At 40.5% G+C, this 26,749-nt stretch overlaps 1 protein-coding gene across 2 annotated transcripts in view; it reads left to right on the plus strand.

Moving 5' to 3' along the window:
- DYNC2H1 (dynein cytoplasmic 2 heavy chain 1) overlaps positions 1 to 26,749 on the plus strand; it is a 6,555,988-nt gene that overhangs the window by 1,396,431 nt on the left and 5,132,808 nt on the right. For both annotated transcript variants that reach the window (XM_044072582.1, XM_044072581.1), the window contains one exon: positions 18,628 to 18,723. In XM_044072582.1, coding sequence (XP_043928517.1) covers positions 18,628 to 18,723 — 96 coding nt within the window. The remainder of the gene's footprint in view (positions 1 to 18,627; positions 18,724 to 26,749) is intronic.

The following is a 26,749-nucleotide window of genomic DNA, read 5'->3' on the forward strand; positions in this document are numbered from 1 at the left end:
TATTTGAACAAGTCATTTGTTATAATGCCTATGTTTTTGCATTCCAACACGGACGAATAGACATTTTGAATAATCTCATGCACATCATTAGAGACAATTTGTTCATAAGCATCACTATTAAGCATCTCTAGTATATAGCGTCCATAACAACAATTGGGCCTCCTTTGTCTGATGGCTTTATAACAATAGCATCATTTTGTTGTAAACTTTTCAAAGCTTGTACCGCTTCCTTACTTAGATTGTTTGTTGTTATGTTTACCAAAATCATAATCATTATAAACACTGTTTTCAAAAGCTTTCAAAAATGTTTCCACGTTAGCTGGTAACTGTGGAGTAAAGTTGCTTTTCTTTTTATAGGCAACCCCTGCATTATTGCTATCAGAATTTAAAGTTAATTTTAGAGATAAATTCCGAGTAAACATGCACACAGACAAAACTGTATCACTTATATCTGTACAACTGGTGGGTAAAAAGCCCAACCCCTTGTTTAGAAGGGCAAGTTCTGTAGGCGACAATACTTATTTATAGTTTCACTTTATAATCTCGAATTTCAGCATTTCGAGAGTATAAAGCCGAATTTCAATATGTGGAAAGTGCATGATCGCGAATTTGAATATCTCAAATTCATGGTTATGGCTTTAGGTTACATGACATGCTCTGTTTGCGTTGAATGCAGTTTGATGTGGTGTATGGATTTGTGTGGAGTGTAAGGTAAGTGACTTTTTTTTTAAGGGTTTTGGGTGGGAGTTTGTATGTGTGTTAGATTGTTTTTAAGTTGTATGTGTGGGTTAGGGTAGGTAGGTTAATGTATGAGTCTATAATTATTGGATGTGTTGGTGTTTGTGTGCACGCACGCGGGACTGTGGAATGTCTGGATGTGAGTGGTTCTGTCTGTTACTGTTTGTGTGATCTTGGAGTTAGTATATATAAGTAGGGGGGTGTGGGGGTGCAGGGGGGCTTGCCCCCTGCTTTTGTGTAGTGTAGGTATTTGCATGTTTGGTGTTTTGCTTTTTTGTGTGTATTTGCTTTGTGGTGTGGGTGTTTTGGTTTGGGTGTGGTGTATGCTGTGTGTTCGGGTTTATGGTTTTGGGTTTGTGAAGTTTCAGTTTTGTATGGATGTTCTTCGTGTTTCACTGTTGTAGTCATCACATTTGGGTTATCTGCCTGCAAGTAGCCCTCAGTCGACCTGAATAGCAGAGTCTTTGGATTTCTGCGTTGGATGCTATCACTTTTTCCATTACGTCAGATCGTCAGGGGTGTAAAACATGCAGCCGATGCCATTACAGCAGCTTTTCTTGCCATGCAGTGTCCGAAGCAGAAGCAGTTTGCAAGTGCCAGTCACCGCCTTCTAAAATTTTCGTTTTTCGAGTTTCAGACCTGAAGTCTTCTAAAAGATAAGTACCCCATTTGGGATCCATTTTTCTTGCTCGAACTGATGTCAGAAAAAGTTAACAATTGTCTTGCCTGTGGAAAGTAAATACCTCACAGAGATTTTCATTCTTACTGTGTCATCTGTTTAGGAATTTAGGCCCAGACCAAGACGTTCCTCGCTGTTGGTTTTGTGCCTTGTTCAACGCCCAAACTATTTGTCGTCTTTCGCTTTCGTTCTCCATGTTACGATACGGCTTCGATAAGACATTTGACTACCAATCTTCTGAAAAAATGTAAGGATAAAGGCAGAGACAGAGTGCATAGGTCCAAAACTGCCGATGACGCTACCATTAAGCTAGTCGCCAGTCCGCCGGTACTTAGTGAGGTGCTTTCACAGCCCGTGATACCCACTTCTACAGATTTGCAGGACTCTACTGAAACCCATTCGAAGTCTGGTATGCTGCAAGATGCTTCTTCGACTATGGAACCTGTGGATGTCTCTATCTTGGATGGGTCCAGAGCCACTGTGCAAGCACCGGCTTCTGAGGATGTATTCAGGCCTTCCAATTTTCATATTAAACCGCCGACTTAATTTCAAACCAAAAATACCGAATTTCTCAGGCTCAGAGTTCGCACTACGCCTAGGAAACGGGCAACCAAAACGCATTCTCAGGCCCATTTTCCTCAGAAACAAATGCTTAGAATGGCTGAAGATCTTATTATTTTAATTAGGGGAAGCCAACCTTCCCCCTCAAAAAGACGAAGAACTGATTTTCCTTCTGATTCTTCAGATAATGAGTCTGTTGACTCTGATCCTTCTGATTACCAGGACATACCCTTATGTACCTATGAGGATTCTGATGCAGAGGATTCCATTCCCTCTGCTTCCCACCAGAAGATTTTTCCTTCGGTGAAACCCTGCATACCCTTAGAGAGCATTTCCGCTGGGAGTGCCAGGACTACCCACATTCCAAAAAGAGACTCAGGGAATTTTTAATCTTTCCTCAGCACAGGCCTCTAGCCATCCCTCCTGTTCTGGAAAGTGTAGATGATGTCTTCTTGGAATACAGCCTTACCCCTGATACTTTGCCTCCAGCTCCCAGGAAACCTGACAGGTACTACAAAGTACCTGACCCCCAAAAATTCCTCTTTAAGAATCCTACTACGGATCCAGAGACCATTTCCCAGGGACCTAAAGGCATTAAGGCTACAACAGCCAAAAACTCTACCCCTTCAGACAGGGATTCTAGGGCTTTAGACAGATGGGGTAAGAAGGTATACACCTCTGCTAGTCTTGCTGTCAGGGCTTTAAATTGCCAGTTTCATATGTTAAAGTATCAGCAACATATTATGGAGCTAATTAAACAGAAAATGATGTTGATTCCTGATTGTGCAGAACATAAAGATTTACAAGAGTTAATGCATTCTGCTAACCAAGTTGGAAAACATACTTTGGAATGTGGTTTTGATGCCTTAGAAGCATCTTGCAGGGCTGCTGTCACCGAGTATGTTTTTAGAAGGTATGCTTGGCTTAAGGGACAAATCTTGCCAGACCATGTCAAAGCAGAATTACTAGATGCACCATTAAACCAAGAATGCCTGTTTGGCATTAAAGCAGAAGAGGTTCTTAAAAAGATGGAGGAAAAAGCTAAATCTATGCAAACTGTTAAAGATTTCTTACAGGTACAGCCACCTAGATTCAGTAGGCATTGGCCTTCTAAAAAACTGGTCCTTTCCAGTCCCTCCCAGACCTTCTCAGTCCAAACCCATGGGCAGCAGACCACCAAGATTACAGTCTCAGGGTATGCACAGATCTAAGCAATGGAGTGCTCCCACCGCTAAAACAGGGAGTAATAATAAGCCACCATCCTATAGTAAAATCTCACAATGACTTATCCTTAACCCTTCCAAGCCTTCCCTGAGTACTTGCACCTGTAGGAGGAAAACTTGCCCTGCATACAAAAAACTGGAAATATATCACCCAGGACAGATGGGTCTTGAACATTGTATCCCAGGGATACAGGTTCTACTTTCACTCACTGCCAACCCCAAGCGGATGGCCAGACATCCCCCCAAACCAGTGGGCAGAGGCCCAAAAACAAGTACTTTTTCTTCTCAGTATCAAGGCTATTCAACCTGTCCCAGCAGAGCAAAGCAGACAAGGTTTTTACTCCAGTCTGTTTTTGGTACCCAGAAAAGAAAACTATTGGCACCCTATCCTTAATCTGTTTATTCTTAATACCTTCCTGGTGGTTCCAAGGTTCAAAATGCTTACTCTCCAGCAGCTGCTTCCCTATCCTTAATCTGTTTATTCTTAATACCTTCCTGGTGGTTCCAAGGTTCAAAATGCTTACTCTCCAGCAGCTGCTTCCTATGCTAGCCAAGGACTCCTGGCTAACCACCCTAGACTTAAAAGAAGCTTATCTACACATCCCCATAAGGGAATCTTGCAGGAAATGTCTACGTTTCAGAGCAGGCTCTATGTACTATCAGTTCTCTGCACTTCCCTTTGGGTTATCTACTGCGCCCAGGGTATTCACAAAATGCCTAGCTACAGCCATTGCATATTGCAGGCAGAGAAAAATTCAAATTTACCCATACTTGGATGATTGCCTGATTCAGGCGGACAGTCAGGAATTGCTACTACAGCACCTGACATTTGTAAAGAGACTTCTAACTTCACTGGGATACACCATCAACAAAAAGAAATCACATCTGGTACCCAGTAAACAGATTGTATTCCTGGGAGCAAGCTGGAACACAGCTTCCCAGATGGCATTCCTCACTCCAGAAAAACAAAATTTGGCAAACTAGTTCAATCTACTGGCCACCAAAACCCAGCTATCTGCAAAAAAAAAAAAAATACTGCAAGCCCTAGGGTTCATGGCCTCTTGCATTCTACTAATTCCATATGCAAGACTGCATATGAGGAGACTTCAGTGGTACTTAAAAAGTCCTCTGGTGTCAGCATTCTCAGGACCTGGAAACAATGATTCCTGTCATTCCTTGCCTAAGGACAGAGGCCCTTTGGTGGGCAGAGGCCCTTTGGTGGGCAGAGGCCTGCTACCACAGCAAGGGACTCCTTTCACTCATCACCCTGCTGCCCAGACCGTAACCACAGAAGCTTCAGACTATGCATGGGGGCCTCACATGGCAGGACAATGCATTCAAGGCAAATGGAGCCCATAGCAAATGCACCTGCATATCAATCAAAAAGAAATGTTAGCTGTACAGAATGCTCTGACAGCCTTCAAATGCCTTATTCTTCCAGGACAACTGTTGATAAAGACAGACAACACCATAGTTATGTGGTACATAAACAAGTAGGGGGAACCCATTCCTACCCACTCTGCAGATTAGCCATGGCTCTGTGGAACACAGCCTTGAGCAATCAAGTGCACCTGCAAGCTCAATACCTGCCAGGCAAACTAAATTCACTGGCAGAAGACTTAAGCAGAAATGTAATGGACCCACATGAGTGGAAACTGGAACCCAAAATATTCAAGCTTCTGATCCACAGGTGGGGGGCACAAGAGGTGGACCTCTTTGCTTCCCCTTAGAACTATCAGTTGAGCAAATATTGCACCAGAATTACCCAAAGCCAAGCATGGAAAGTGGATGCCCTGTCCTTCACATGGGAAAACCACACAATCTGTGCCTTTCCCCCTCTGCCCCTCCTTTCAAAGGTTCTACTAAAGACCAACAGGACAAGCCAAGGACAATCCTGATTGCACCGGACTGGCCATGGCAGCACTGGTACCCACTTTTGCGAAGTGTGACAGTAATGCCACCATGGCACCTGCCTCAGACCCCTTCCCTGCTGTCCCAGCAGAAGGGCCAGATGTTTCATCCTCAGCTACAGACCCTGAACCTAGCAGCCTGGCTCATCCACTGAACTCCTCACCAGCAACCCTCAGTAAACAGGTGCTGGATGTCATCCTTGAGGCAAGGAGGCCTAGTACTAGAAAATGATGAAAGTGGAAAAGATACTGTTCTTGGAGCCAGTCTCAGGGAATGGACGCAATTGTGCCCAGCTTGCCTCATATGCTAGATTACTTAACAGAAGTGCTCCACAAAGGCCTATCCTTTTTCTTCTATTAAAATTCATGCCTCTGCCATCTCAGCTCATTATAATACTGAGCCCACCCCTTTTCTCTCATCCTCTGGTCAAACAGTCCCTGAGAGGAGCCAGAAATTTAAGGACCCCCCCCCCCTCCCAAGAGGGCTTCCACTCCAGCCTGGGACCTTAACTTTATATTGGAAAAGCTCACGCTTCCACCCTTTGAACCTGCTGCTACAGCAGAGTTAAAATTCCTCTCCTGGAAAACAACTTTATTTCTAGCCATCACTTCAGCAAAGAAGAGTGTATGAATTGCAGGCCATTATGGCCATGGAACTCTTCATTATCTTCCGTGCGGACAGGGTTTCCCTCAGGACTAACCCCTCATTTATGCCCAAGGTGGTATCTAGTGTAGCTTTAAATCAATCCATTCATTTGCCAACTTTTTTCCCTAATCCTCAGAATAAAGGGGAAAGGATCCTGCACTGCACTCCACTCCCTGGACGTGCACAGGCAGCTTAGGTTCTATCGGGACAGGACTAAACCTTTCAGAAAATCTGACCAGCTGCTAGTCAGCTGTGCTACAGGGGCAGAGGGCAAGGCCATTTCAAAGCAAGCCATTTCTAAATGGATAGCACACTGCATCCATTTCTGCTACAAACACCATGGGAAACCTACCCCACAGGGGATCAAAACACATTCCACTAGGGCTAAATCAACCTCTACAGCATTTCTCAGGGGAGTCCCTACCAGGGAGATCCTAGAAGCTGCAACCAGGAGCTCTGTACACACTTTCACCAAGCATTACCACTTGCCTATCTTATATAAATCCAGAGCTGGATTTGCCACAACAGTCTTACAGGGCCTGCTTGCCAACCCTAATCCTTCTTGACTGCCTCCACCCATCCTCATCTTTGGGAATCAACCCAAATGTGATGACTGCAACAATGAAACACAAAGAACATAGTACAGTTGTGTACACTTAACCAGAAATGTAGATGTTCGAGTGTATTCACTGTTGCAGTCCTGGTTAACCCTGCCTCCAGCCCCCTGACTTCTCTATACTTCTACCTATCATTTTTGTGTGGCCATATCTTATGTCATTGGTATTTGCTTTTTGCTGGGGGGGGGTCCACACTACATAATTGCTTCCTATTTTGGGGGCTCTTGACTTCTGGGGCAAGAAAAAACGATGTAATGGCGTCGGTTGCATGTTTTTTTTTTACCCCTGACGACCTGACGTCATGGAAGAATTGACAGCGTCTGACGCAGAAATCCCAAGACTCTGGTATTCAGGCCAGCTGAGGGCTACCTGCAGGCAGATAGCCCAAATGTGATGACTGCAACGGTATATACACTCGAACATTTACATTTATAGTAAGTGTACACAACTGTACTTTTCGGCTTTATGGTCTTGAAATGCTGAAATTCGAGATTTCATCATTTCGAGATTATGAAGTGAAACCAAACACACACACACACACACACACACACACACACACACACACACACACACATATAAATATGGGATCCATACTGATGCACAAATGGCAGTTTCACCGAAAGTGAAACTGCCGATCATACATTTGCGAAAGTGCTTTTCACTGAAAAAGCACATTCGCGAAAGTATGATAAAAAATAGGGGAAATCCACAGGGAATGACTGTTGCTGAGATCGGATAACAGTGAGGATAATGGAATATTCCCTTTTCCCCACTGTAGTGCGATCTCGGAGTGAGAATCTGAAAGTAGGGGGGGTGTGGGGGGTGCAAGGGGGCTTGCCCCCTGCGTAAACGTTAGTTATGTGTTTTTTTTTTTTATGTTAGGGACATTAGTAAAAGCGCTTTTGCTGAAGTGTGTTCAGTAGATGTGGAAATGGACAATTGAACTTTTGTTCAATAGTATGAGATCTATATATATATATATATATATATATATATATATATATATATATACATATATATCTGTGTTTGTTTATAAGTACTTTTGTGCAAACTCGATCTGAGGTAATTATGAGAGGGTGATTGTGGATAGAGGTGAAGCCCCAGAGGTTTTGGCTGGTGCGAGCTGTAGTGACTGCCGAGTCTGTTTCGATATCAGAACTGAACTTACCTGTCAAAGATAATTGAAGATAGACAACACAGGTGGAACTTTATGGTAAGTACATAACTTATTTTTTCCCACTTATGTAGCAGATGCTCCGATGTTATTCATCCATCCTGCCCCTCCCCTGGTTGGCTGGGCTTGCTATAATTTTTTTTTTCTGTTTCTGTAGATGAAGCAAAAATAGCTGGTCCCCTCAGAAAAGTCCTCAGCTGGGAAACCTATAGCCACATGATTCTCACCTTATGCTGCCAACATACTTTAATGACAGATAAAAAAGCATCCCTTTCCTGCATGCACTTGCAGAAAAAAATCGTGATCACAGAGAATTAAAATTTTATTATACATAATTGGCTTCCCTGGCTACCTAAGTGATGAAGGAACTCCTCTGTGTTTGGTTGAAAGTTATTTGAAATAATCCAGTATAGCTGTCTGAAACTGTATATTGGCTTCCAGTGAGATGAACACTCATTTTGCCTGTTCTAGTTCTATTGCATTCCTTTGGAACCTTATCCAGTCCACCAATTTCTTCACTAAGAAGCCAAATTGGTACAATCATTCTATGTTTTCTGGAGTATCGAAAAAGCACAGATTTTTCCTATGGTCAATGTCTTTTGCATCAATTTGCCTATTTTCTATCATTTTAATCTGGCCTCTAATGCTTCTTTGAAAGGTGCGAGTCTGCTCCGTATCTGTTATTTTAGAGAAAAATATTTCTATACAGTCAGAAACAGTAGCATTTATTTTGGATAACACAGTCATTACCAGCTGAAATTGAAAAGAATTCCCAAATGATGCTTTTTCCTGCAGACCAGCTTGTTCCTTAGATATAGCAGCCATAGTTCTGCTTTGCAGGATGTCTCTTACCCCCTTTATTGAAAATTTCATACCAAGATCATTTCTTCTTTTTTTTTTCTTACTAGACATAAATCACAGCTGAATGAATACATTCTGTATTTTTATAATTTATCAGTCCACAGCATCACAAATGTTACATTTATAGTAAACTATCTGACAAAGTGAATTCTGCAGTCTTTGGCCCAGGAATTTAAAGTTTATACATAGGTTCATAGGTTCATACTAGGCTATCTGCCCGAGGGCATTTACAAGCCTAGCCCATAGTTTTGTGGCTTACGCCACCCCTTTAGTGTGGGGAACTATACCCATTATTTTGCTGTGCCTCTGTCGAGCAGTGACACTGAGGTAATCCCTGGGGTATATCTGCGATCTCCCATCCATTGGTCAAGATTTCTCTTGAACAAGGCCAGCGAGGTGCTCTGCCTCACATATACCGGGATTTTGTTCCACAGCATAGGGAGTCTTTGGGTGATGAATCTATCCCTCCAGCACGTCCTATTAATAGCCGTGTCGAGGTTTAAGTCTCCTGCCCTTGTGGCTCTGACAGATCTAGATTTTTTGAGGTGAAGCATATTCATCAAATCTGGGTTTGACATGGCCTTGTATGTCAGGCAAAGGTCACCTCTGTGCAGGCGGTAGGCGGCTGTATGGCGCTGGAGTTCTGTCAGTCGGGCAGCATAGGACAGATTTTGAGACCCTTTATCGTTTGGGTGAGGAACGTTGGTGGCCTCTCCAGCTGCTGCAAGTGTCGGGTCAGATGCATTCCGAATGGGGCATTGTACTCAATCATTGGTCTGATGAGTGCTGAGTATAGGGAGACTATGACCTCCCTTGATCTAGATGTGAATCCCTTCATGATAAGGTGGGCAATGTAGAAGGTCTTCCTAACTACTTTAGCTACATGGGTGTCGAATGACAGGCTACTGTCAACCTGGGTCCCCAGGTCCCTGATAACTTCTTCTGTGCTCAGTGGATTGCCACCTATATGGTAGCTAGGGGTAACCTTGTTTTTCTCGAAGGGTATGACTATGCATTTTTTGGCATTTAACTTTAGGCCATGGCTCTGGCACCAGTTATCCGTTTCTGTGAGACCCTTCTGAAGGATATCTGTGTCAGATGTGTTTTCGACTACGGCACCCAGTTTGCAGTCATCTGCAAACTTTGTCAGCCATAACCCTCCTGTGTTTGCTTGTACTTCGGAAAAGTAGATGCCAAACAAGAGTGGGCCCAAGACTGAGCCCTGTGGGACACCACTTGTGACAGGCTTTGAGTCTGACATGGCGCCAGCAACTCTGACCCTGTGGGTTCTGTCACTCAGCCAGTTTGCAACCCATCTTGTGATGTATGGGTTAACATTTAAGCTGATGAGTTTTTCAATGATACCTGAGTGGGGTATTGTATCAAAGGCCTTCGCCAGGTCGAGGTAGGCTGTATGGACTGCCTTTCCCTCATCAATGGCTTTGGTGACTGTTTCGAAAAAGTCAACCAAGTTTAAAAGGCATGACCTGCCTTTGACAAAGCCAAACTGGGTTGGATCCAAAGTCTGCAAATTCCCTATGTCTTTATTTATGAGGTCCATTATGATCCTCTCCATGGCTTTGCAGATAAGGCTTGTCAAGCTAATGGGCCGGTAATTTCCAGGGTCGGTGGAGGCACCGTCTTTGCGAAGTGGGACCACAGTTGCAGTGCGCCACTCCTTGGGTACGTATCCAGAGGTGAGACTATGATTAAACAGCTGTCCTAGCTGTGGGTTTAATTCCTCATTGAGTTCGTGGAGCACACAGCCGGGGACACCATCAGGTCCCATGGATGCTGTGTTTTTTGCTTTGGAGAGAGCAGTTCTCACTTGGGCGTTAGAGATGTTTGGGGGGGCTGCAATCGTTTGGTATAGATATCTCTCCTTTTGGGGGTGAGAAGTTTGCACTGAACCTGTCAGCCAGTATGTTGGCAATGTCTGTAGGATCAATAATCTTCACATCATTTTGAACTAGTTCTGAGCATATCTGGGAGTTTCCTCCCAGGTTTCTAACATAGCTAAAGAAGGCCTTATGATTGTCTTTTGAGTCTTTAGCTATTTTTCTCTCAAAATTTGCTTTGGATGATTTTATGAGAACTCTTAGTTTTTTACTTATAGTGATCAAAGGTGTCTTACCTTTTAAGGATTTTGCTCTATCTTGTAGTAGCTTCCTCCTTTTGTTGTAGAGTTTGTTTATGGCTGGGGTCCACCAGACTGGACGCTTTCCTTTGGTACAAAGAGTCTTTGTTTTGCTTGGGATTGCCTTATCCATGCAGTCCTGCAGGTGCTGGCAGAAGGCATTTGTAAGTGATTCAGCGGCTTGAGTACTGTTTTCCACCGGCTCTGGGGCCTTAAAGGAGACCACACTAGTCTTTAGAAGTGTGAAGTCGGCTTTCGAGAAGTTCTTTACTGTGGTCTTTTTTATTTTAGGTGGGGGTGGGATGAGGACCTCCAGCGAGATTAGTTTGTGATCTGATCTCACCAGTGAGGGGTATACTTCCGGTGTTGAACATTGTGCTCCCATGTTCGTGATGATGAGATCAAGTATGTTTTCTCCTCTTGTGGGGATGGTGACTAGTTGTTCCATGGCATTTGAGTTTATGAATTCCACACAGCAAAGCCTAGGTTACATATTTGCTCTTCTTTGTAAGTTAATGCCCATGTTATCTACTGTTCCCGTACTGCTGCATTACTTTGTCTCCATCATGTGGCAGTCAAGCTGTGACCATTATCTTCTTCTCCCTGCTGTTAGATTCTTGCCCCCATTCCTCGTTGTCTGGAGTCTGAGGGACCTAAGCTACTAATAAGACCCAGGTTGGTGAGATTGTGTCCATCCCTATGTACCTCTGAGCCTGCAGACCTGTTGCAATTAGTTTAGCTTATTCATAGGAGTCCAAGAAAGGGGCATCTCTGAGCACTTTTCCAGACATTAAAGAAAGTAGAATCTTAGATGTCAAAATAATGTCTATACATTTGCCCTTGTCATTAGGGCTGTTTGACTATCAAACCCATATGGTGCACTAGGGTGAGTTACTTAAGTGGATTAGTGATTTGACATGCTGATTTGTTTGTTTTCCTTAAAAGAAAACAGTTTCAAAGCTGGTACAAACAGGGACCCTTTTCAGGATTGGACTTGTATAGAAAAAAGGTTGTAGTGCTCCAGCCAGTTTATTCATGAAATGCAATGCAGACAGTGATATTGCAGGTTTCACAAAGTTTGAATCCAGTACCTTCTCAAATTGAGTGTTTCTAGTTCTCTGACTTCCTGTGTATTCCAGGGAAAGTTGAATCCAAATCCAAAAAGCGCTCTTTTAAAAAAAAATACTAGGAATTTGAGAGCCCTGACCTGTCAGTTAGCCATTGCAGCGATTGACAGAGATTGATGCACTGTTAGAGAAGTTGATCAGGCAACCCAGTTTGGGTTAATCATGACTGATTGGTCAAGAGTAATAACAATTTTTTGAGTTGTATGGATTAGCTGAAGAAGACTTGGGGAAAATGAGCAAAATTTTATTAGAACACTTTGACATGTTTCAGAGTTGCTGTTGAACTAAACAAAACAAAGACTGGTAATTGTCAAGTTCCAGATCAAACAGTTGGAATGTCAAAAATTATAGAATTGGAAAACAGATGGCATAGGAAAAATCCTGAGTTTTACAGGGATTCCTTAAAAATAAGAGAAAGATGATGTGGCAGCCTTATAGAGAATGCCAGACTGCATAAATAGTCCGATCTTCTGATAGTGCAGATTAGGATCAGCAGGGTCCATGAGGTTTTCCTACCACAGCATCTGAGAGCTAAAATACCTGTACCCTTTGTAGTCTACTTTCATAGTAAACAATCTTAGAAGAAAAAGTGTTTGCCGTTTTGTTACCAGGTGGAATTCTCAAAGTAGTTTTTTTCTTGCTGATATAAATTGGGCCCTGGGTAAAAATGAACTTGTGTAACTCCCAGTTTGTTAGAAATCCCTATTTCTCTGCTCAATATTTTGGTAAATTTATAAAAATCATAACTTACTAGTGTCTCCTTACTAGACAGGATGTTAAGGTCTAAAATAGATGAAACTCTCTAGCTTGCTTATTATGCACCAACTTGCCCACTTTATGCCAATTTGCTGGAACTACAAGTCCACAGTCTACTGTTAACATCATCTGCTGTCAGCTTGTTATAGCACTTAGCACGGTAAGGAAGTGCATAAAGTATGTAATGCTTGTTGACAACCACTTCATTTACCACACACTGAATAAACTTGAAGGCTAGCGACTTATCAAATGTCATAGCAACCAGCTTTTCAGTACCCATACTCATCTAGCACTATTATGCCACTTGCTAAAAATAAGACTTCTTGTGCTGAGTTATTTAATAAATATCTTAACCTGGCCTCCAAGGTGTAGGCCTGACACAAATTCCTCAACATAACAAAGGAGCTTTAGCAACTGCGTATATAAGACCACCCAACACATACAAATTGCAGAGAGGACACTACATTGGCTCACTTAAGGTCTTCCTGGGCCAGCCACTGCACATGCTAATGTCTTGCTTAGGTGAAGCCATAGTGAGACGCAAAGATGCACCTGTCACCAGAATGAACAAAGAAGAGGTGATGGTAAGCTGCCTCTTAATTGTCAGGCTATGATAGGTTAGTAGGGCACTGAAAGTCCCTTCAGCTCTGGTACACATCCATCATGGTTGTTCACTTGAGTGTGAATGATTTTGGGAGAGAGACATCCTTGATTTACATGAAGAGAGACATGATGTGGCTCACCAAATGTACATTCAAGGCTAGCATGCAGCTTGCCTTGAGCAGCATGTTACATTTGAGAATGATGCAGCAATATAAAAAAAGATAATTTACTTCAACAACTGGCTTAGTTATTGATGTCATACCATGGGAGTGTCCATCGTGTATGTGTCAGCCTAGAAGAAAACTACTGATAGTCCTACTTTTGTTGCCAGGGATGGCATGCGCCTTTCTCTTCATGGCTGTTATATACTTGCTAAACCTTTCTCCATGCTGTTAGTGCCTCTTTTAATGAGCGTCAGTCTGCTCCATCTACCATCCTAGCCGTATTAAGGTAGGATATTGTAAAAGTAGCACTGCTCAGTGCTCTAAGCCGTGGTAAGAAAATGCCCTTCCTATAAGCCCTTCTGATCCTAAAAGCTATTGATGGTCTGCATCATTATGGAACATGCTTACATTGTAACACACCCTCCTTACCAGGATTCAGTGCCTGATAGTTCTTCTGAACCTTTTCTGAGAGAGTCCATATAATTGGTGGTGATGCACCTGTATGCCTCCACAGTTCTATCAGATCTAAACTTGTATGACATGATAACGATCTCATATTCCTTAATGTCATAGTAACTATATTTATTTTACTTTCAGTTTTTTCATCCACACTCCCACAGGACCAAGCTCAGTGTCACCAATACATGCACCTAACTAGCCAGTTCATTCTGTGACAGCAAGAACTGGGAATCCCCCAGGCTATGCAAGATCCGTGTGACCCATTTGTCCCTGACAAGGAATCCCAGTTAGGTTACCTATTGCACAGGGAGTCAGGGTGTAGGGAGAAGGGCCTCTTGCTGGTTCTGTGAAGTGGTCTATCCTCTCCCGTGGCAGAGCAACCTACCTCCACCACTGTGACCCTTTGAAGGTCTTAATATGTGCTACTGTCTGAAAGAAAGCGTTCCCCTCAGCTCGCTCTCTGATTTGTGCATTGCTAGCTTTGAGCTCCATGTGGCGTTTCCACAAGTTGTCACCCATTTGGTGAGTCAGAGCTAGCACCCCCAACCAGGCGAGATGAGATGGCAATGGATGTTGACTTCCATCCTCTCCTTGCAGTTCCCGCAAGCACCTGAGCCACTATTTGAACTTGGGTAGCATGTGACATAGTCAGGATTTTATCCCTCTATGCCATGATGCTCACATCCTCATAGTTACCATTAAGATCCCTTACCATATCATAGCTAAATACAGAACCCCTTATATGACATTTGCAACACACGAGGCATAACTAAACAAGCTTGAATTTTTCACCACTGAACCTGTCACCATAATTTTTGGGGAATTTCAACTATTCATTCCATATATTAGACTTTATCTACATCAAGTAATGTGCACAGTACTTCCTAGGTTTTTTCAGTGCATCCACTCTAGCCTAGATAATTCACTCCTTTGCCATGGGCTCATATTTACTGGACCTGGTCCTCATACACATAGCCCCATTATGCTGTATGCCTACAGTTACCCCATTACCTGTCATTCAATGATTTTTACCATTAGGACCCAAGTCCAATTTGCCCACAAACCCTATTGCTTTTAGGAATTTCTCAGAGGCAGACTTAGTGCTGTTGACCTGAAGAATTTAAAGAGCCCCCCTCCTGTCGAGGACCCAGTAGCGAACACTGCTGAATTTGCAGTTTCCTTTCTTACCTGAACGCTAACATCAAGACATTGGACCCCAGTGTAACACAAATACAACGCCATGTTTATGAAGAAACTCTTATGATGGAACCCTAGTGCAAACAAATTGTATAACAAATGGAGAAGTCAAATCCGTTTTTAGGAATAAACTGAAAACCTCACACTCCTACAGTGAACTTGAGGTATAACAAAAAACTTGGGAAGAAAATAAAATTTGCTAAGGTAAGGCTAACTTTCTTTTGTATTTTCCCGGTTAGAGGTCGCCACAGTGGATCACTAGTCTGCTATTGATTGGCATTGGATTTTTTTACGTTGTCGAGTTGCCAGCCCAGCACCCAGCCTTCACAGTAGACACACACAAATCTACCTGCATGAACCTATGAACATCCCCATTAGGGAATCTTGCAGGAAATATCTACATTTTAGGGTAGGCTCTATGCACTATCAGTTCTCTGCACTTCCCTTTGGCTTGTCTACTGCACCCAGGGTATTCACAATGTGCCTGGCTCCAGCCATTGCATACTGCAGGCAGAGAAATATTCAAATTTTAAATAAATGAACCAAACCAGAATCCCCCTCGAAACAGCAGCTTTAATGGAGAACTCAGATACACCAAATAGTACAAATGGTTATACAGACTTAGCGCTTTCTCCCAATAACGGGCACCATCAGAGTAATGTGTGAATTAAAAGACATTCTACATATACTCAATAGAGATGTTAACGCCCCCTAAAAAAATCCAATAGACAAAAGGCAACAATAATTAATGATTTAAAATGAGTAATAGAAGAACTCCACTACCCCTCTTGGTGTACCTGAGTTGCATACCCTTCAACTGTACATATTTTTACAGAATGTCCAGATTTTTGCCACATATTTTTGGTCCATTTTTAATAAAAGTGTGCTTTTCTGCCAAATTAGTGGCAAATCATTAATGATTGAAGTTAAAAACAAAACATAATGACACACATTTGAATTTCAGACTTCACACCATTCAGAAAATTCATGCTAATCTAACACCTGTTATTTTAGCAACTTTATAAGTTTGTAAGAACAATATTTAAAAATTGTCCCTATTTTTGGGCCTTTGTCCCACTTTTATTTATGGCTTTGTCCAGATTTCCTGCTGTAAGAGGTTAAAAGGTATACCTCCTTATAAAGACCCCATGCCACTATAGGATTTAAATTTGGTACTGCCAGCCTTAAGTCATTCTCCCTTTGAACCTGCAGCTAAATGTGATCTTAAAATTTTGACTTGGAAAGCTATCTTTTTAGTTGCAATTACATCTGCTAGAAGAAATTTCAGAAATTCAAGCATTGTCTTCTAAGCCTCCATATTTAATTTTTCATAAGGATAGGGTTACATTACATTCCAGTGCTTCCTTCCTTCCTAAGGTGATGTCAGAATCCAGTATCAACCAATCCATTAATTTGCCAGTATTTTTTCCAAAATTTACAAAGAGAGAAATATATGCTGCTCTTACTGAATGTTCATAGACAATTGTTTCTGTCTACACAGAACCAGAGAGATTAGAAAGAAAGATAAACTGTTTGTTTCCTTTGCACATAATAAATTGGGTGAATCAGTTACAAAGGTAACGCTAGCTAGATGGTTCCCAGATTGCATTTCATTTATCTATAACAAATTGAATCTCCCCTACCAGTCATTAAAGGTTCATACAACCAGATCTATGGCAACTTCTGCTGTATTCCAGTTTGGAGCTTGTATGGATGATATATGTGTGGCTGCAACTTGGTCAAATCCTCATACTTTTGTCACACATTACAAACTAGATCTGGTCTTGAGGGGAACAGCAGCCTCTGGCTCAAACGTACTTAGGAATATCCTTTCTCAAAGTCCACCCAGGAGTTTAGGTAGCTAGAGACTGTGTCCCATTAGCTGAGGTATTAATGAAAATTGACATCATCAGATAAAAAAGTTACGCTTTCACCATAATGTTCCATGTGTGTTGTCCATTTTCATTCTTCCTCATCTCCCCACCCACCAGCCCCCGCCATTTTTAATAACTGACTTCTGGAGGAATGAGACATTTCAAGGACACCAATGTCCTTAATGTTGAACTCCAGTTATGGCATATCATTATAGTCTTCCTGTCAAGCAGCCAACAAGATCTGAGAAGATGTTATGGGTGGTGCATTATGGGTAGGAAAGGAGCTTGAGAATTTGCTGTAGGCCACGAGCTAGTATAATGGCCAAATTAGATGCAAAGAGCGGATCCAAACCCATTAGTTGAGGAAGAATGAAAATGGGCACGACAGATGGAACGTTATGGTGAGTACATAACTTTTTTTCACCTTTGAGATCTCTTCTACTTTGCCAATCCTCTTGCACCTTTCTGCTGTGTATATTGCTTTCATATCACAGTGTAGAATTGCACTCTGAGATTTTTTTTTTTATTCTATTATTTTGGTATCTTGGAATAAGTGTGGGATCAGTCACCCATGACGTCCGATCCCGTTATGCTCTGTGTTGCTAAGTTCTCCCTAGAAACTATTAAATTTGGGGCACATTGTCCCTTGAATCTTTGCTGGGTGGTGTCTCCCTTAACAGCCAGAACATTTTGTCGGCAGTTGAGCTATAAATTTGTCTGGTGAGTGGAAGGAGTAAGAGCAAAGTTTGGGACCATTATATGACAGTTGTCTTGTGATATTGGCTTGTTTTATTTTGGCCCTTCTTCCCTTTTAACTTGCTAGTTGTGTGCTTGAAGTGGGTATACAGTAAGCAGTTGAGTGCACAATCTCTGCCTCCATGGTAATATGTTTGTCAAAGCCTCTGCTATCCAAGCTCTTTGTCACTTTTCCAGCTCCTTCTTATGTCTTGTCACCCTTCTCCCTGAGATAGGTAAACAGCCATGACATTATCACTCCTCCCTGCCTCTCTTTTGGGTTCTGCAGTACCATAGCTATAAAGTGAACTCTGGAAAATGTTACCATAGTCAGGGTTTCATCACTAGTCTGTGCTGTGGAGCTAACCTCTCCTAATAAAATGGTTCTATTTTTGCTACATTTTATGGAGTAGGATCCATGAGCAGTGTCATGTTGAAAATTTGAGAGAAAAATGTTTAAAAATACAAAACTTCTGAGCTTACATTATATTTAACAAATGCAGTCTCCTACCTTTAGTGGTTTTTGTTGACATGAAACATATCTATTTGTTTTACCACATCATGACTGTAATCCTTTTTTGCAGATAATAGAACACTTCCTGGTTTCCTTTCTGGAATGTATGATTTTCCCCGTCTTCAGTCCCGCATACTTTTTTCAGCTCACATCATTTATGACCCTGGATTGCAGTCCACCCTCATTGAATATTGGATCACCTTTCCCATAGGTTAGACTGTCACCAACAAAGATTTTCACTTGTATGCAATTCTGCTGTGTTTCTAGTTTTCTTCTCACTGCCTCTTGAATTTCTTATGGGATGGCATCATCAAATAACTTTTGTACCCCCCCTTACAGATTTGCAGTTTGCATTCTGTCCAGTTAACTTGGGGCATCCCTGGAGTATTTAGCAAAATGTCATGAACTATCTCACTAGATTTGTATTTAGAAGGCTTATTCTTTTATTTTGTCTTGCTACTTATCATAGATGAACTTTGTTTCATAAGGTAAACAGTGTTAAGCAGAGCAGTTGGTATAGAATGTCTGTGTTATAGAGCATTGGACATTGTTGATGTGTTCACTGTTGAAGCAACTTTTTTATGTTGCTAGTGACCTTGTTTGCATTTGTACCCATGTATGCTTAAACATATTTCTTAATTTGTGTTTTCAGGTGGCACACTTCTACAACACAATTGATCAACAAATGATTCAGAGTCAGAGACCCATGATGTTAAAGTCTGCTCTAGCCTTTGAACAGATTATTAAGGTAACAACACAAAGGACTGAGATATAATTAGAAAGATGTTGCTTTTTTGGGTGTTTTTGTACACCTAATTTGTGACATACATTTCATGTACATGTCTAGATTTCATCATCTTCACATCCTAAATGTATTATTTTATTTATTTCTGTTTTTGTTAGTTTTATTTCTGTTGGTTGCCCAGGATTTTCAACTTGGCCATACCCATGTAGAGTGGAGGCCTGAGGAGGCGAGCGAGCTTCAGCTATGATTTGCTAAGAAAATGTCCTCAGTATCAGTACATTTTCTCAAAAAATGGAATATAAAACTAGGACTACACAGAGAATAATGAGAAATTGAAAAATGCAGGCAGATGTATAAAAAATGTTGACATTAATATGCATAGTATCTATTCAATGGCAGCTGTACCTCAATCCTTTATGCATCATCAGTAACATATTACTAACATTAAGTCCAAAGTGAAAATATAATATCCACTAAGAATATACAGGGAAGTTTTCAAACAATTGTTGTCATCTCTTAACAATCTTGCAGGAGACTTAGGAGGCATTCATGACTAGATAGTTTTCAACTGGTTTAGACCTAACACTTCCAAGATAGTGGCGGTTGTAGTTCTCATTACATTTAGGCACTCTTCCCTGCTAGTCTTGCCTTTAGGTACAACTTAGTGTGGTTAACAAATTGCAGTTCGTGTCAAAGGTGTTTTACTTTTGATTTCATTACAGTGGTGAATGTGTTTGTCTTCTCCAGGTTGAACTGTTGCAATGCTCTATACTGGAGCTTCCTGATATGGAACACGATCACCTGCAAATGCTGCATAACTCTGTAGCCTGATTACTTTTACAACACTAAGTACAATGTTCATAAGGTGTGTTCATCTTTTGTTGTCTTTTAATGACACAGAGATGCTCATCAACCCACTGTGAAATTATGTGTGTCATTCTACCCATATGAATGAGTCATAAGTGTCACAGTGGGCTAAGTAAACTGTAAAGGTGGTATTAGAATCAAAATCACCTTTTGAATGTAGGTTTGCATTTCAACTTATCACTTATGAAGACTGTTGGTTATGCACCTTAAAATATCTTCAAAAGACACGGTAGAAAATGTCCTTTAGGTTGTGGGTATTGAAAACTTGACTGTCGTACTCAAAATAAACACAAGAAAAGTGCCTAGTCAGAAAAGAACCAAAAACTTCCAGCAACATAAACTACACAACACTGAAAATATACATCTACCGTACTTAAGTGAAATTGTTTAATGACACTGGGCTTTTGCTGCTTAGATAGCTTATTGAATGAGGTCTATATTAGAACGTTGAAGTTTCAAAACTTCGAATGTTCTAATATTGACCCCTATTTCGCGAAAGCTGAAAATATCGAAGCAACAGAAAACCAAATTTGTTCCTAGGGAAAGAATTTGGTTGTCCATTTCTTTTGCTTCAGTATTTTCGATGCTGTATTGGAAAGTTACGGGTCAGGTTCAGGTGAGTGTGCGATTGAGTGCGGGTTAGGTTAGTTAGGGTGCGGGTTAGGTATGTGTGCGATTGTGTGGACGTGAGGGTTAGGGCGGGGTAGGTGAGTTAGGGTTAGGGCGCGGGTGAGGTGAGTGTGCGATAGTGATGGACATCAGGGTTAGGGTTTGGGTTAAGGTAAGTGGATAGTTAGTGGTGTATGTATAGTTTAGTGTAGGGTTAGGTGTAAGATTTTAGGTGTATGTGTGTGGATTGCTGTTTGTTTGGTGTGCTTTTGTTGTGTGTATGTGTTTTGGAACAGCAAATTTTTTCCCTAGGAAAAAATTCACTGTTCTGTATGTTCGATGTTTTCACCTTTCGCTGAATAGGGGTCGATATTAGAACATTCAAAGTTCTGAAACTTTGTTGTTTTAATATAGACCCTATTGAATGTAATTCATCTAAAATTGAGGCTTTATGTAAGGCTGTTATTGAGCTGGATGCAAGTGTTAAACAACATTGTTTGTTTGATCATTGGTCAACAGTTTGTTATGGAATTCCAGCTAAAATTGATAGGCATGTATCAATCATCATTGTGCGTAAACAGAAGAAAACTTAAAAGGGATGCAGATAGTTGTAATAAAATGTAGCTTATCCATTACCCATCTATGGTGAGTTTAAATCTTCCCATAATATCATTGGGGCCACTATGACAATTACAACTATTGTGGCTGCTAAATATGACTCAGATTTTTCACTTCTGGCTACTTGCTTACAGAATCATGAAGGAGTGGACTCTAATAATTGTCCAAGTTGACCAAACGATGGCCTTTTTCAAGCAGAATCGAATCTGATGAATCAAGTGACTGTTGTGGCCAGCAGAGCCAGAGGTCGGCAGAAGACCAGAAGAAGTGGCTCATGTAGAAGGAATTAGCTTGTCCTGTTTTCAGTCTCTGCTGTAGAATTTTAACTACTGGTCAATACAGTGCTTTAGATTAAGGTTTTTCCTTTATTCCTAAGTTCAAAACAAACAGCCAGCACCAAAGTGTACTAAGCACGCACATAGTTTAACTATAAATAAGTAATATTTATTTATTTTATTTTACATTTGTTAACCGGGAAATTCCGACTGGACCAGGTCCATTTTCAGTGGAGGCCCTGGGAGAAAAGCTCCAGTATCAAGTTATACAAATACAGTACATCCAGCATAATACATAAAACAGGTTACATCATGTATGCTGAGCATAGTAATATAACAAGAAATTAATAAAAACACTCCCGGTAAAAGAAGATGTAGGACATAGGGTAAAATACAATGTCAGTTACAGTACATCCTGCATAATACACAAAACAAGTTTTATCATATATGCTGAGCATACTAATATAACAAGAAATTAATAAAACACTCCAGGTAAAAGAACATATAGAACATGGGTAAAAAGACAATGCCAGTTGTACATTGGTATGAGAAGAAAATATATCAAGTAAGATTCTGCAGTTAAAAAGTACCCTTTCAGATGACCAAGCCTACAGGGGATCAGAGATCCAGCATGTCAATATCACTAACATCATACCGGTTTCAGCATACTTGCCTTCTTCAGTGATAGAATAACATGCCAGTAGATCCAACACATAGCTATTTATATAAAAATAAATAAATAAACAAACCCATCTTCCTGTTACATCACATCCTGTAAGGACCAAATCCTAATACATTAGTTTATAAATGATCATTACGTCCAGGGGAAAAAAGACCCCCTAATTTAATGATCTAGTATTTCTCCTTTTTATTTGGAATGGAGTGCCAGCCAAGTTTATTACTTCTGTCTCCCTGGATGTTGTCAATAATCATAAAATAAAAGTTTACAGTGCTATGAGAAGTACAGTGTCTGTATAGGGCTGTGGTTAATCGTTTATTGAGTGTATCGCTTAGATGTTCAGACATGCGAATATGTAGGGGATGGGAAGTTTGACCTATGTAAAATGCTGAGCCAAGTACAGGTAGCCAAGTAAATAACCCAATCAGTTCCAGTATTGGCGAAGAATCTTATGTCATAGACTTGACTTGTGTTTTTGCTAGAAAATTTAGACTTGTGCATATGCTTACAAAATGTACAATGGTCATATGAGAATGAGCCCAGTAATAGTCAATTGATGACTAGAAAAGAGTCTTGCCCCTCCGAAAGGAGAATTTGCATTTTGGACTAAGGGTCTGATGCAATTCCTCATTAGCCATTAGTATGTTCCAGTTTTTAGCCACCACATCCTTAATCAAATTAACATTCCGCCCATAAGTTGTGACAAACCTAATGGTATCTGAGTTGTCTTCCTGTGTTTTATCCTTATATTCTAACAACTGTGTTCTCTCTTGTTTGGAAGCCCAATTACTGGCAGACATGATCTTGTGTTGTTTGTAACCCCTGGCCTGAAACCTGTAGGTCAGGTCCTGCTGAAATGAGACGCAATCCTCCTGTGTTAAACATATTCTTTTAATGCGCAAAAATTGAGATTTGGGTATATTTCTGATGATAGGGTGTGACGCCCATGCCCTGGCCCAGCAATCAAGGAGCCTCAGTCCTCACCACTAACACCAGAGTTATATATGAGTTATATATATATATTTAATTATATAGAGTCTCATATATGAGGAAAGGATAACAAATTCACGCAGTAAAGTGCAATTTCCCTTAAGAGCACACAGAGGTCACAGTCAGTCTGGGGCTGGTCGCTCCCTTGCTCCCCAGGTCCCCAATAAGACTCCCCACTGGCACAGCTATAGGGTCTAGATATCAGCCCTGTGGGCAAGCTAAAATCTCCAGCACCCTTTCTGTCCAACCAGTGTTTCATGTCCCTGCCCAAGTAGCTGACACACACACTTTGAGATAAGAGTTTACACAACCACACAGACACTTCTGGGGAAGGGTGGCAAAGGTTCTCCAGCTGTGCCCCTTTTACACGGACTATATGGTAGTTCCACCCTCCATCACCCACTCATAATTATCCACTACTCAAAGGCCCTTAAAATGGTGTCCAATTATCACTGTGCAATATTATTATCCAATTGGTAAGTGTGACTAATCAGTCAAGGCTTATTAGAGTGGCTTTGTACAGTAAACTCTATAAATGTGCAATGTACACTAGAGCTTAACTTATTTCTACACAAACCAGCCACAGTTAAAAGGTTTTAAAATATTTAATAAATAATTAAAACCACAAGACAATACTTTCTACTACACAGTCAGTGCTAGTCAGGAGTTCAGAGAGTGCTAGTCAAGAGTTCAGAGATCACACAGAAATGCTTCAAATAAATCAGTAGTACAGTTCTGACATCACAGAAAAACACTTGTCTAATCTTTATAGTTCCTAGCTAGTCTGAAAGAAAACACAGTTCTAACATACTACTTACATAAAGAGAGCACAAGGCAGTGCTGAGTTGGATGTTCAAGACAAAAACGCTTAATGCCTTCTGATTCTCTTTGTTTAAATTGCAACTGCAGTTCTGATAAAACATTAAATCATTTCACACTTTCCTGATGTTCCCAGGCTGACAAAAACTGCATTTACATTATTTTACACTCAGAGCAATAAAGGACATTCCACATGCAAATTCTGGTCATTAACTTTAGCCTTAAAACAATAGGCAGGAAGCCTTTATCTAGCCCGGCCGGAGCCGAATTGTAAGCATCAAAGGCAGTCATGAAATAATTTTAATTTCAAAGGAACAACAAGAAATGCTTTTCTTAGCTTTCTTTACAACAGATGGCAATGTTGCCACTTTGATTTAAAAAACAAGCTTGTAGTTCAACATTCCTATTTACAAATGATAGAATTATCTGCACAATTCTATCTGGCTAGGCTGGCAGCCTTCACCCATCTGTACCAGTCTTCACATAGGGTATGGGTACAGACTAGAGGCAAATAAGTTGTTGTACTGGGGATATTTCCTGAAAACCTAAGGGTATCATCTGGATTCCTTATAATCGTAACATCCAGAAAGTTGATTTGTAGAATTTCACAATTCAGTATGAATTCTGTTCCCCACTTGTCATTTAAATACTGTACAAACTCCAACAAGTATTGCCTGTCCAGACGCCACACCAACCAACAGTCATCTAGAAATCTCCTCCAAATATCTATCACATTCAGATAAATGCTTTGGATATCATTATGTTTCAGATGTTCCTCAAGATATCCCATAAACACGTCAGCATAAATGGGGGTGAATGACGCAGACCCATCGCTGTACCTTGTGTCTGCCAGTAACACTCCCCTTGAAAATAAAAAAAATTTTTGCGGCGAGCGGACAGGCAATACTTGTTGGAGTTCGTACAGTATTTAAATGACAGCAAGTGGGGAATAGAATTCACATTGAATTGTGAAACTTAACAAATCAACTTTCTGGATGTTACGATTATAAGGAATCCAGATGATACACTTAGAACTCAGGTTTTCAGGAAATATCCTCAGTACAATAACTTATTTGCTTCTAGTCTGCACCCATACCATATGTCAAAGGAAAAAACTTCAAAGACCAATTCACGTAAGGTTCAAGCAAGGCACCCTTTATTAACTTGCAGCAAGGAGACAAAGCATGCTGGCATAATGGTTTGTCTGAACATTAATGATTAGTATGGTATTTTTATACAGTTCTTTCCATGTCACACAGAAATGTTACTTCTATTTCTGACATAGTTAGACACAGCTTTCTGTATTCTATAGAAAATGTTACTAGACTAATTGCTGACTAGTTGAGAATAACTGCTGATTTACAAAACTTTTGAGAAAAACAACCTGGCCTTGGGGCTTATTTTAGCCCACCACAAACTTTCAATTCTTCAGTTGTGCAGTTCTAATATGTGTGTTACATTTTGCCTAGATTCAAGGTACATTTCTAGCTTAGGTACAAGTAATGCTGACTACGGTTTATGCTTTCAAGCATCCATTGTGTTCTTTATCAAAGCTTCTAGCAGCTGTGTACTTTCTCATGGCATAAGCAGAAAATCAATAACTTTTTGTTAAGTCTCATGACACTAGTAGAAATGAAACACTTCTTATTATTTTCATGACCTTAGCAGAAATAAAATGCTTCTTGTTAAGTTTCTAATAGCTGTGCAGATTCATGCAGTGTGAACAGAATAAATGTATTAACCCTTTTAAACCTGGAATGCACTAAGCATGCATATTACTAATACATATTTTTCTAACACCATATCATCAGAAATGTACTCAAATATCACGTTTTGCGCATTACAAGAATATGTTTAACACAAGAGGATTTCATCTCATTTCAGCAGGACCTGACCTATAGGTTTCAGGGCAGGGGTTACAAACAACAAGATATCACGTCTGCCAGTAATTGGGTTTCCAAACAAGCAAGAACACAGTTGTTAGAATATAAGGATAAAACACAGGAAGACAACTCGGATACCATTAGGTTTGTCACGACTTATGGGTGGAATGCTAATTTGATTAGGGCTGTTGTGGCTAAAAACTGGAACATACTAATGGCTAATGCAGAATTGCATCAGACCCTTAGTCCAAAATGCAAATTCTCCTTTCGGAAGGGCAAGACTTTGGGATCTTATTTTTCACACTGTAAACATGATTGTACCAGGGGATTTTCTAATCATCAATTGACTATTACTGGGGAAAAATTACTGGGTTCATTCTCATGTGTCCGTTGTACATTTTGTAAGCATATGCACAAGTCTAAACAATTTTCTAGTAAAAACACAAGTCAAGTCTATTTCGTAAGATTCTTTGCCAGTTGTGGAACTGATTGGGTTATATACTTGGCCACCTGTAGTTACTCAGCATTTTACATAGGTCAAACTTCCCGTCCCCTATGCATTCGCTTGTCTGAACATCTAAGCGATATACGCAATAAACGATTAACCAGTGCCCTATACAGACACTGTACTTCCCATAGCATTGCAAAATTTAATTTTATGATTATTGACAAAATCCAGGGGTCAGAAGTAATAAATGTGGCTGGCACTCCATTCTAAATAAAAAGGAGAAATATTGGATCATTAAATTAGGGTTTTTCACCCCCTGGACTTAATGATCATTTATAAACTTATGTATTAGGATTTGGCCCTTACAGGATGTGACATAACAGGAAGATGGGTTTATTTATTTATGTATTTAATTAATTATTTATTTTTATATAAATAGCTATATGTTGGATCTACTGACATGTTGTTCTATCACTGAAGAAGGCAAGTATGCCGAAAACCTTTATGATGTTGGTGATATTACTCATTTATAGTTAAATAAGATATGTATGCGCTTAGTACACTTTGGTGCTGGCTGTTTGTTTAGAACTTTTGAATTTGAAGTTTGGCCATTTCCACCTGCCGTACTTGCGAGCATTCTTTTGGTTTTGCTTTATTCCTGCCATGCAAGCTAATTATACACAATTAACTGTTATATGTTAGAAAATTGAACTTAAAATTTATATTAACAAGATTTCATGGTGGCAGTTTGAATCTATTAATTAAACGTAGCACTTGTAATCCTAGTCTACTTAGCACTCTTAGTGTGTTTTCTGATGCTTGCATATGTGATTTTAAAGCT

The sequence above is a fragment of the Protopterus annectens genome, chromosome 5.part0 (genome assembly GCF_019279795.1).
Source record: "Protopterus annectens isolate FY-2018-M chromosome 5.part0, PAN1.0, whole genome shotgun sequence".
Classification (NCBI taxonomy): Eukaryota; Metazoa; Chordata; order Ceratodontiformes; family Protopteridae; genus Protopterus; species Protopterus annectens.